The 12,573-nt window shown below is 43.2% G+C and overlaps 1 protein-coding gene across 1 annotated transcript in view; it reads right to left on the reverse strand.

Annotated features, from left to right (window-relative positions):
* Positions 1 to 12,573, reverse strand: part of pigt (phosphatidylinositol glycan anchor biosynthesis, class T) — a 37,288-nt gene that overhangs the window by 10,990 nt on the left and 13,725 nt on the right. Inside the window, exons 7-10 of the mRNA XM_043676995.2 lie at positions 4,983 to 5,080; positions 3,103 to 3,271; positions 1,849 to 2,049; positions 995 to 1,160 (exon numbers count right to left, since the gene is read on the reverse strand). Coding sequence (XP_043532930.1) covers positions 995 to 1,160; positions 1,849 to 2,049; positions 3,103 to 3,271; positions 4,983 to 5,080 — 634 coding nt within the window. The remainder of the gene's footprint in view (positions 1 to 994; positions 1,161 to 1,848; positions 2,050 to 3,102; positions 3,272 to 4,982; positions 5,081 to 12,573) is intronic.

Below are 12,573 nucleotides of genomic sequence, written 5' to 3' on the forward strand. Positions count from 1 at the left end.
TTGTTCTGTACTTGTCAAGACAGAGATGGTTCACTTATTAAACATCAAACACAGATTATTTTAAAAGCATTGATTAAGTCCACCTCAATCCATTCAATTTAGGAAAGGTGTATACAACTGTTTGTCATAACATAATCCTTTAAACCCCAATATTGTCTGGTAAAGCTAAGCAAGCACTCAAAGACCAAATAGATCTTTCCAAAATGAATGTAACATTTCAGGTGGCATCTGACCTAGTTTCCATTTGACAAAGGGATTCCAGATAAGGTCAGGCAGCATCAGAGGAGCAGGAGAGTCGACATTTCAGACAGAAGCCTCCCAGAACGTTGATTCTCCTGCTCCTCAGATGCTGCCTGACCTGCTGTGCTTTTCCAACACCACACTCTTCGACTCTAATCTCCAGCATCTGCAGTCCTCACTTTCTCCTCATTTTCTCTGTCACTCAATAATACTTTATTTAACATGCTACAGCACCACCTTTAGACAGACAGCTGCTCCCTGTCACTTGGGGATGGTATAAGCTTTCTTTCTGCTTTTTGTTCCATCTGGAAATGGCATTCATAGGATGCTCAGCTGAAGAAAACACCGTGGGCGGCACAGTGGCACAGTGGTTAGCACTGCTGCCTCACAGCGCCAGAGACCTGGGTTCAATTCCCGCCTCAGGCGACTGACCGTGTGGAGTTTGCACGTTCTCCCCGTGTCTGCGTGGGTTTCCTCCGGGTGCTCCGGTTTCCTCCCACCATCCAAAGATGTGCAGGGTCAGGTCGGTGTGGACTTGTTGGGCCGAAGGACCTGCTTCCACACTGTAATCTAAACTAAATCGAAATTCTGATTTAATCAAATACACGCAGCCTCATACGTCCCCTCATCGAACATCAAACCTTGTGGATCTGCATTTTATTTTTCCCTTCTCTTGTTCCTAAATTTAATTTACAGCCCGAACACAAACCGAGCTGAACAGTACCCAGATGTCACTGCATTTCTAGCTCCTTACCCCACGTAGAAGCCATGGTTGGGATCAGGGGGGTACTCAGTCCACTTCAACAGTGCTCTCTCAAACTCGATGCCAATCTTGGTGACAGATTTAGCAGGCAACTGAATCAGCATTTCCAGTAGATGAGGGCACTCTCTGTCTCTGGCCGGCTGGTAATGGATATAACCTGTCATCAAACATGGCAGGGCATGAGAAATTGTTATGATGTAGCCAATTGCTTATAGCAAAGTTTATTGTGAAAACAGTAGTAGTGTAATGCAAATAGGATAGCAGGAATGTCTAATTAATGCTGTTTTTTCCAGCAACAATCATTAACCAAGAAATTTTTTATGTTGTTGACACTCGGGTTGGAGGAAGGGAAATTTTCATTTTCACCCCTTGGGCTATAAATAAATGTAGCATATCAGTCAAATTAGGCAAATCTCTCATATTTTATGGATAACCAGAGCAGTTAGCCATAACAAAATACAGTTAGAATGCTCTATTAGGTAGGAAAACAGAGGCAGAACTTTTGTGTGAATCAAAAACAAATTAGATGCTCATTAGAAGAACTACAGCGCTTTGCAAATTAATTTCACTGGGCGGAACACCTTTGTTCCCACCTCGTATTAACTGTCACATGTTTCTGAGCTACTGTTCCACTGGTTGGCTGTTGGTGGAGCCATGGGAACTACAACCTCTCGTGGCTCAACAGCACCATCTCAGGGTAGTACAAACAACAATTCTGATTACAGAGGCTGAGAAACAGATATTCACTCCATCAGAGGAGGGAGAAAGGTGGCTGGTAAGAGAAAGGGAAAAAAAAAAGAGAGCAGGGATGGGAAGGGAAGGGAGGAAAAACAGGATGGTCTTACTTGGTTTATTCTCTTTGCCCTTGGTGGTGATGGTAAGTGTGTGAATATAAAGTCGAAGGTACCAGGGCACAATCTCCATCAGCAGCACTGGGAACGCCCGGTATGGATGGTTATTGTAGACCAGAGTGTTGATTTTACCTGTTTGAAGGCCAAAGCCACTCACATACCTCTCAGCTTTAAATACAGGCACTTCAGGTATCGCTATATTGAAAGTAGAAATAACAATCAAATCATTGTGTAATAGCGGTTTAGAGCAACACAAAAAAAAAATCAAAGCCTCATCTTATGCGGCTAATGCATATTGATTTAAAAGCAATTTAATTTACTAATACCGCAGGTGTAAGTTACAGCATTCCAAATTCACCTCATGCTTTAAACACTTAAATGTCTCCATAATAACATAATGGAGACTGTGGTAAATAGTCCAACAGTTAGCACTTGGATCTCTGTCGGACTTTACCCCGGTCATTCTCTCTAAGTAGAAAAGTACCTCACCCCACCCTGCCACGACAACTGGAATGGAATTGAGAAATGAGAAAAATACAGTTGAGATTTCAGCCCATCTATTGTCAATGGGAAGACAGACTGGAATGGATTTTATGCAGGCATCAGTAGTCTTGCCTTCTAGCTGGACAGCTAACAACAGATTGGGAAAAATTATTTCTGCTAATTTGAAATTGGGAATGGGGTAAGATTATGAGAAGCATAGACAAGATGGATAGAAAGCAATTGAAGATCCTTGGCTGAAGGATCAATAACAAGCAGGCATCGGTTTATGGTGAAAGGCAGAAGGTTTAAAGGGGGTCTGAGGAAACATATTTTCACCCAGAGGGTGGAGGAGGTCTGGAACGCACCGCCTAGGTGGGTAGTTGAGGCACTAAAACCTTTTAAACAGTGTGAAGATGGGCTCTTGAAATGTCATAATATTCAAGACACTAAGCCAAGTGCTAGAAAGTGGGACTAGTGTAGATTTAGAGTAGTTTAGTCAGTGTGGACTCAATTGGCCAAAGGGTCTGTCGTGTACTGTGTGATTCTATGATGGCGGCAGCAAATAATCTAAAATGAGAACCAAGGCTTTCAGAAGTGAAATTAGGAAATGCTTCCAGACAAAAAGCAGAAGAGGCTTGAAATTTGCTAAGATTCTCTGTAGACTCTCTATGTAGGCGTTCAGTCTACTGTAGACTCCATTCCAGTATGTGCAGAGTCCATCTGATGTTCTGGCACTAACTGGTAGCAACATACCAAAGTACTTACCAAACTGCTTGGACAATTTCCATTTTAATGCTATGTTTAAGGAGTGTGATGATGTGCTGTAAAGATGAGGATTTAGCAGGTTGTACACAGCATAGGATCTCCATTTCCCATGCACTGTTGTGTTAAGCACAGAGGGTGCTGGTGGCGTCAGCTCATGCGTGTCATTAACCTAGAACGTTGAGAGCAACATTTATTTCAGTCATGTTTTCACGGAAAAACTACGCAAATAAAACACTATTCCATATCTTCACCCCATAGGGAGAGGGAATGACATAGTGGTATGTTGGTACCAGGTAGTATTCTGGAGACACAGATTTTTAATTGTGGCATGTGAATTCAATAAAAATCTGGAATTAAGAATGTAATGATGATCCTAAATCCATTGCTCATTTTAGGGTGACACGGCAGCTCAGTGGTTAGCAGGACCAGCAACAGGGACCTGGGTTTGAATCCACCCTCAGGTCGTGTGGAGTTTGCACATTCACCCCACATTTGTGTGGATGTTTCCTCCGATTGCTCCGGTTTCCTCCCACAGTCCAAAGATGTGCAGGCTAGGTGGGTTAGCCATTGGGAAATGCTGAGTTACAGGGAGAGGTAGGAGATGGATCAGTGTGGGATGCTCAGAGGGTCAGCGTGGACTGAATGGCCTGTTTCCACACTGTTGGGATTCTACGATCCTATGAAAATTCAACAACTACGTGCAGCAAAAGGACCAAATCAGGACCCGCTACTTATCTGCAACCAATGATGTTTTTAAACTTACCGGTACAAGACATCATTCCACTCTCTGGTTTACTGTTCCACCTCTTAAATTATCTCCTACATCCCCCAAACATACTGCCCTGGAGATACACATGGCCCAACTTGTTCAGGGAATCATTTGGCTGAAATCAGCCATAAAAGCCACTGAACTGACTTTAGCTCAGAATGGTTGTTAACATCAGTTCCTGATTTGCACGAACACTCCCACCTCCACCAGAGAACCAACTCCCCCACCAACCCAACCACCATCGCTAGAGAACCAACCTCTCTCACTGCCACAAAGTCACTCTTACCACTACAGCTATAGGACCAACACTGTACCACCACACAACCAACTCCCCATCAACCCACTCACCATCGCTAGAGAACCGGACAGCACAGTGGCTTTGTGGTTAGCACTGCTGCCTCAGTGCCAGGGACCCTGGTTTGATTCCAGCCTTGGGCGACTGTCTGTGTGGAGTTTGCATATTCTCCTTGTGTCTGTGTGGATTTCCTTCCACAGTCCAAAAGATGTGCAGGCCAGGTGAACTGGCCATGCTAAATTGCCCATAGTGTTCAGGGATATGTGGGTTAGGTGCATTAGTCAGGGGCAAATGTAGGGAAGGGGTCTGGGTGGGTTACTCTTCAGAGGGTCAGTGTGGACTTGTTGGGCTAAAAGGCCTGTTTCCATACTGTAGGAATTCTAATTCTAATTTTAATTCATCCCCACCACCACTACTGCCACTGCCAGGGAACCAACACCTCAATAAGTCTACTTGGGTAGACCTTGAAAAGGTTCAAACATGGATCAGAATCTGTTCTGTACCTTAAGATGATCTCTACTGGAAATCGACAACATTATGTGTGACCACTAGTGACACCCACCCCACTTTTCAGACTGTAAATGCTGTCTAATCTCAAGTGTGAACCAACCCCGCTATTGCCACTGCCAAAGAGCTATCCCCTTTTCTGCCACTGCACTTGAACCAACTTCCCCCCACTCCTCCCAACCCAATCACCATTACCAGGGATCCAAATCCATCACCACCCCTACCACCAACAAAGAACCAAACTCCTTGATATATCCACTTGGGTAGACCTTGAGAAAATTCAAATATGGATCAGAATCTGTTCTGTACCTTATCACTGTCTGTGACGTCCACATAAACTGTACTTTGTGATGCTAAAGGGCACACCTCCGTCAAGGTCCGTGAAAACATCTTGAACAGTGACCAGTCTATAAGATACCAACAATACAGCAAAGTAAATGACACGTGGCCTAGCAATATTTAGAAACAAACAGTCTCTGTTTATTCATGACACTAAACCAGAAATTGCTAGAGAAACTCAGCATGTCTGGCAGCATCTGTGGAGAGAAAACAGCATTTGAGTCCAGTAATTCTTTTCTTCAGAACTAAACCAGTTTCTCTAGTGATTTATTTTGTTTCTGATGATCAGCACCCCTAGTTCTTTCTGTGCTCATATGTGTATTAAGGATTGAGAACTGCACTGCTCCTACTCAGTTTAACTTATATTTCTATTGGAAATATATATCTTTTCTATTTACTGTACCTTCAGATTTTCAATTATTTTTGTGTATTTTGCTGGAGCTCCTGGAGATGAATACGTGTATTCTAGACATGTAATTCCCATGGCCTGTGTTAAATAGAGTTCACACTGTAACAGGAATTGATGGTGTAAATAACTTAAGGGAAGTAAGGACCCATGTCCAAATTTGGTACCAGTTATGATCAAAGGATATGTTTTGAAACATATAGATCAATGGACTATGGAGTTCCAACTGAACAAGAATACCAATTATCACGACTAACAAATGGTTATACAAGAACGAAATGAACGGTGGGTTGTTTGGGTGCTGAGGGTATCCTGTTCAGATTGCAACCAAGGTCCATGATCATTAGCAAACACAATAAGAAGATCAAAGTATGAATGCAACATCAGAACACAACAGACCTCAGTCTGCAGGGAGTTAAAAAGAGAGGGGAGAGAACTGTTGTGCAGATTGGAAGACAATAACAAAAGGGGCAAAAATCAACAGAATGACACAAAAATTAGGGTGCTGTTGATAATGAGGCGGATGGTCTCAGGTAACAGTCTGATATTGAAAAACTGGACAGTACAATGACAAATGGAATTTAATCCTGATAATTGTGAGGTGATACAATTCATTCATTATTAGACCTCCTAAAATGTAAGACTCTATAGAGCACTGAGGAATAAAGAAATCTTGGTGTACAAATCCATAGATCCCTGAAGGTGTCAGCACAAGTAAGCAGGATGATTAAGGCAGCATATGGGATGATTGCCTTCATTAAGGGACTAGGAATACAGGAGCAAGGAAATCTTCTTACAACTTTTTAAAACATTGGTTAAGCTACATTTGAAATGCTATGTGCAGTTGTGGTTGCCACATTATCTGAAGGATGTAATTGCACTAAAGATGGTGCAAAGGAGATTCACCAGGATATTCCCCGAGATGAAAAGTCTGTTATGTGGACAGACTGGCTTTCTTTTCCCTGGCGCAGAGGAAGCTGAGGGAGGATATAATTGAGGTATCCAAAATTATGGAAGGTATAGACAGTAGATAGGAAGAACCTTTTCCCGATAACAGATGTGTCCAAGATCACAAGTTTAAGGTAAGGGGTAAGTGGTTTAGAGGAGATCTGAGGAAAACTTCTTTCACCCAGAAGATGGTAGAAATATGGAACATGCGCCTGAAAGGGTGGTGGAGCCATGTACACTTGCAACATTTAAGAAGCATCTGCACGAGCACTTAAAATGCCAGGCAATGAACCAAGTGCAGGTAAATGGGATGAGCATTGTTTGGTGTTTATTGGAAGGCATAGAGATGGTGTGCTGAAGGGCCTGCTTCTATGAGAAACTTCAAATCACCTGTAGCTGCTCCAAGTCACTGAGAAGCAAGACCACTAAAGCTACAAGAGTGATTGCCTTCTACTAAGTATAACTTCTGTTGTTTAACAAAGTGTCCTTTTACAGAACCATAGAACTAAAATGGTGCAGCTGCAGGCCATTTGAAATTATTTTCACATCACCCTTGCTTTGTTTGCACATCACTTTGGATATATGCCTCTTCCCCCTCTACTCCATCCACCTGCTCAAGATTTTGAAAACCTCCATCAAATCTCCTATCAGCCTTCTTCTCTCCAAGGAGAACTGCACATTATGTGCAGTTTTATCCCCTGATCTGAGAAAGGACATTCTGGCCATTGAGGGAGTGCAAAGAAAGATTACCAGACTGATTCCGGGATAGCCACACTGGTATGTGGGGAGAGGCTTGATCAGTTAGGAATATATTCATTGAAGTGGTGGGAACACTACCACCTGCAAGCTCTCCACCAGGCCACTCACCATCCTGACTTGGAAATATATCACTATTCCTTCACTGTCATGGCGTCAAAACTCTGGGATTTCCTCCATAAGCGCATTGTGGGTCTACCTACAGCACACAAATTGTAGTGGTTCAACATGGCGGCACACTACCACCTTCTCAAGACTGGGACTGGGTACAACCAGCAACACCCACGCCTAACAAATCAATTTTAAAACATGTTCGGAAGATTGAGGAGGGATCTCCCAGAAGCTTATAAAATTCAAACAGGATTAGATAGGGTACTTGCAGGAAGGATATTTCCAATGACCGGAGAATGCAGAACCAGAGTCACAGTCTAAGGATAATAGATAGGCCTTTTAAGTCCCAAAGAGGAGGAATTTCTTCACCCAGAAAGTGGTGGGCCTGTGGAATTCACTACTACAGGAAACTGTTGAAGTTAAAACATTGAAGACTCTCAAGATATAGATATAGTTCTTAGAACTAAAGGGATCAAAGGATTTGGGGAGAATGTGGAAAGAGGATGCGGAGGTGAATTATCAGCTGTGATCATACTGAAACGGAGCAGCTTCAAAGGACTGAATTGCATACTCTTACTCTTTCTAACAGCCCAACCTCTTCAATCTATCCTCATAACTGAAATCTCTAATTCCTGTAACCATTCTTGCAAATTACTTCTGTATTCTCTCCAGTACATTCACATCTTTCCTCTAATGTGGCAATCCACAATACCCCTGTTGAGGTGCAACAAGTACCTTGTACAACTTCACCCATCACCTTCCTTGCACTCTATGCCTCTAGTAACAAAGCAGAGAATACTGTATGCTTTATTAACTGCTTTTTCCACCAGCCCTGCCACTTCCAAAGATCTGTACACATATACATCAGGTCCTTGTGCTCCCGCACCACCTTTATAATATATTTTATGCTGTCTTTTAATGTTCTTCTGACGAAGGTGCATCATCTCACTTCTCTGCACTGAACCTCATCTATTACTTATCTGCCCACTCCACCAACTTGTCAACGTCCTTTTGGAGTTCCGCATGGTCCTCCTCGTAGTTCACAATTCTTTTCATGTTAGAGACATCTGTAATCTTTCTTCAACAAGGCTGGAATGTTTCCAATCCTCCAGTTTTCTGGTACTTCCTTCGAGTCTAGAGAAGACTGAAAGAATATGGCTAGAGACCCCATAATTTCTACCTTTGTTTCCTTAAAATTCTTTGGATGCATTTCATCCTGTTTTGGTACCTTTCAAATTTAAGTGCTGACAATCAAAGATTTCTTCCTTGTTAATTTTGAACTCATGTAGTGACAGTTTCCTACTCTTACCATGACCTGGGTAGATTTCAAACACCTCACCTCCTATTTGTAGGTCCCTTTTTAGTCTCCCATTGACACCACCTCTCCTTAAACCACTTACTATTTATATGCCTACAGAAGACTTTGGGATTTGCCTTTACATTATCAGCTAATCTTTTCTCATAGTTCCTCTTTGTGTCTCTTATCTGTCTTTTCACTACCCACCCCGCCCAGACCATTGATATCCCTGTTGATTTTCAATTGTATTTTCTGCCTAACACCTATCATTAACATACTTTTTCTTTCTAATGTTAATTTCTACCTTCTCTGCCATCCAATTAACTCTGGATTTACTTGTCCTACCTTTTCCATTAGAAGGAATATACCCTCACTGTACCTGAATCAACTGCTCTTTGAAGGTGCCCCATGATTCAGCTACAGCTTTTCCCACCAATCTCTTATTCCAGTCAATCCTGCTCAACTCTGTTCTTGCCCCATTAAAGTCAGTTCTCCACCAGTTTATCCTTCTTACTCTGGATTGTTCCATATCATTCTCTAGCACCATCCTGAACGTAATGACACAATGATCTCTATCTCCTAAAATGCTGCCCCCTGACTTTTGATCCACTTGACCCACCTCATTTCCAAGGACCAGTTCCAACAATGCTTTGTTGGACTGGACACATGCTGCTGTAGGAAACTACACAATCCAGGGACACTCCATGGTTACATTACCAGTGTCCCAGTCTACATCTGGGTAATTGAGGTCCCCCATTATAACAACTCTACATTGTTAGCATATCTCTAAACCCCTTGCAGATCTGTTCCTGTACATCCTTTCCATGAGTTGGTGGTCTGTAGACTACGTAGAAGGTAAAAACAAGGACTACAGATGCTGGAAACCAGACTCTAGATTAGAGTGGTGCTGGAAAAGCACAGCAGGTCAGGCAGCATCAGAGGAGCAGGAAAATCAACATTTTGGGCAAAAGACCTTCATCAGGAATAGAGGCAGGGAGTCTGCAGAGTGGAGAGATAAATGAGAGGGGGGTGGGGAGAAAGTAGCATAGAGTACAATAGGTGAATGGGGATGGGGATGAAGGTGATAGGTCAGAGAGGAGGGTGGAGTGGATAGGTGGAAAGGAAGATAGGCAGGTAGGACAGGTCATGGGGATGGTGCTGAGCTGGAAGGTTGGAACTGGGGTGAGGTAGGGGAAGGGGAAAGGAGGAAACTGGTGAAACTGGTGGACTTCACCACTTTCCCTTCCCCACTTTACCCCAGTTTCAACCTTCCAGCTCAGCACCGTCCCCATGACCTGTCCTACCTGCCTATCTTCCTTTCCACCCATCCACTCCACCCTCCTCTCTGACCTATCATCTCCATCCCCACCCCCATTCACCTATTGTACTCTATGCTACTTTCTCCCCACCTCCCCACCTCCCCACCCCCCTCTCATTTATCTCTCCACTCTGCAGGATCCCTGTCTCTATTCCTGATGAAGGGTTTTTGCCCAAAATGTTGATTTTCCTGCTCCTCGGATGCTGCCTGACCTGCTGTGCTTTTCCAGCACCACTCTAATCTAGGTCTGTAGACTACACTAACCAATGTAATCTCACTCTTTTATAGAGTAACTCTCGCCAAATTCACCCAGTCCTTGAATCCTCTAAGATATCTTCCTTCACCTGCATTACAACATACAATTTAACCACTATTGCCACCCCTCCTGCTTTCTTGCCTTGCCTACCTTTCCTGAACAAATTATAGCTAGGAATATTTTATATTCAATCTTGCTCTTTCTTGAGCCAGGTCTCTGTCACAGCCACAGCCACAGCCACAACATAACAATTCCACTTTGCAATTTCTATCTTCAACTCCCTGACTATGTTTACTATAGTTCATACATTTACATTCATGCATATTTTGAACTTCCTTTGTTCGCCCACTACTCCAACTTCATCTAACCTACTATTCTCTGTGCTAGTGCCAGCTGTACCTTCAGTATTTTGCAAGTCCTGGCATTCTCCTCTACTATTCCAGGTGTTAGATTTGGAGATAGGTGAGCACTTTGGTGGTAGCGACCACAATTCGCTTATGTTTACTTGAGCGATGGAAAAGGATAGGTCTATACCGCAGAGCAAGAGTTATAGCTGGCGGAAAGGCAATTATGATGCGATAAGGCAAGATTTAGGATGCATAGGATGGGGGATGAAATTGTAGAGGAAGGGCACAATTGAGATGTGGAGCTTATTCAAGGAACAGCTACTGTTGTCAGGCAGGAAGTTGTCAAGCAATGGAGCCATGGTTTACTAAAGAAGTTGAAGCTCTTATCAAGAGAAAGAAGAAGGCTTATGTTAGGGCGACTGAGAGTTACACGTTGGCCAAGAAAGACCTAAAGCGAGAGCGAAGACAAGCCAGGAGAGGACATGAGAAGTCATTGGCAGATAGGATCAAGGAAAACCCTAAGGCTTTCTGTAGGTATATCAGGAATAAAACAATGACTAGAGTAAGGTGAGGGCCAATCAAGGATAGTAGTGGGAAGTTGTGTGTAGAGTCAGATGAGATAGGGGAGGCGCCACATGAATATTTTTCGTCAGCATTCACACTGGAAAAAGACAATGTTGTCGAGGAGAATACGAGATACAGGCTACGAGACTAGATGGGATTGAAGTTCACAAGGATGAGGTGCTAGCAATTCTGGAAAGTGTGATAATAGATAAATCCTCTGGGCCTGATGCAATTTATCCTAGGATTCTCTGGGAAGCCAGGGAGGAGATTGCCAAGCCTTTGGCTTTGATCTCTATGTTGTCATTGTCTACAGGAATAGTGCCAGAAGACTGGAGGATAGCAAATGTTGTTCCCTTGTTCAAGCAAGGGAGTAGAGACAACCCTGATCATTATAGAACTTACTTCAGTTGTGAATAAAGTGTTGGAAAAGGTTACAAGAGATAGAATTTATAATCAACTAGAACAGAATAATTTGATTAGGGATAGTCAACATGGTTTTGTGAAGGGTAGGTCATGCCTGACAAACCTTATTGGAGTTCTTTGAGAAGATGACCAGACAGGTCGATGAGGGTAAAGCAGGTGATTGGTGTATATGGAGTTCAGTAAAGCATTTGATAAGGTTATCCATGCTAGGCTATTGCACAAAATATGGAGACATGGGATTGAGGGTGATTTAGAGTCATAGAGATGTACAGCATGGAAACAGATGTTTCGGTCCAACCCGTCCATGCCGACCAGATATCTCAACTCAATCTAGTCCCACCTGCCAGCACCCAGTCCATATCCCTCCAAACCCTTCCTATTCATATACCCATCCAAATGCCTCTTAAATGTTGCAATTGTACCAGCCTCCATCACTTCCTCTGGCAGCTCATTCCATACACATACCACCCTCTGTGTGAAAACGTTGCCCCTTACATCTGTTTTATATCTTTCCCCTCTCACCCTAAACCTATACCCTCTAGTTCTGGACTCCCCGACCCCAGGGAGAAGACTTTGTCTATTTACCCTATCCATGCCCCTCATGATTTTGTAAACCTATATAAGGTCACCCCTCAGCCTCCGACACTCCAGGGGAAACAGCCCCAGCCTATTCAGTCTCTCCCTGTAGCTCAAATCCTCCAACTCTGGAAACATCCTTGTAAATCTTTTCTGAACCCTTTCAAGTTTCACAACATTTTCCCGATAGGAAGGAGACCAGAATTGCATGCAATATTCCAACAGTGGCCTAACCACTGTCCTGTACAGGCACAACATGACGTCTCAACTCCTGTACTCAATACTCTGACTAATAAAGGAAAGCATACCAAACGCCTTCTTTACTATCCTATCTACCTGCGACTCCACTTCCAAGGAGACATGAACCTGCACTCCAAGGTTTCTTGGTTCAGCAACACACCCGAGGACCTTACCATTAAGTGTATAATTTTCTAAGATTTGCTTTCCCAAAATGCAGCACCTCGCATTTATCTGAATTAAACTCCACCTGCCACTTCTCAGCCCATTGGCCCATCTGATCAAGATCCTGCTGTAATCGGAGGTAACCTTCTTCGCTGTC

The sequence above is a fragment of the Chiloscyllium plagiosum genome, unplaced genomic scaffold (assembly GCF_037043375.1).
Source record: "Chiloscyllium plagiosum isolate Xiang-an unplaced genomic scaffold, Cpla_swu_hap1 HiC_scaffold_15, whole genome shotgun sequence".
Classification (NCBI taxonomy): Eukaryota; Metazoa; Chordata; class Chondrichthyes; order Orectolobiformes; family Hemiscylliidae; genus Chiloscyllium; species Chiloscyllium plagiosum.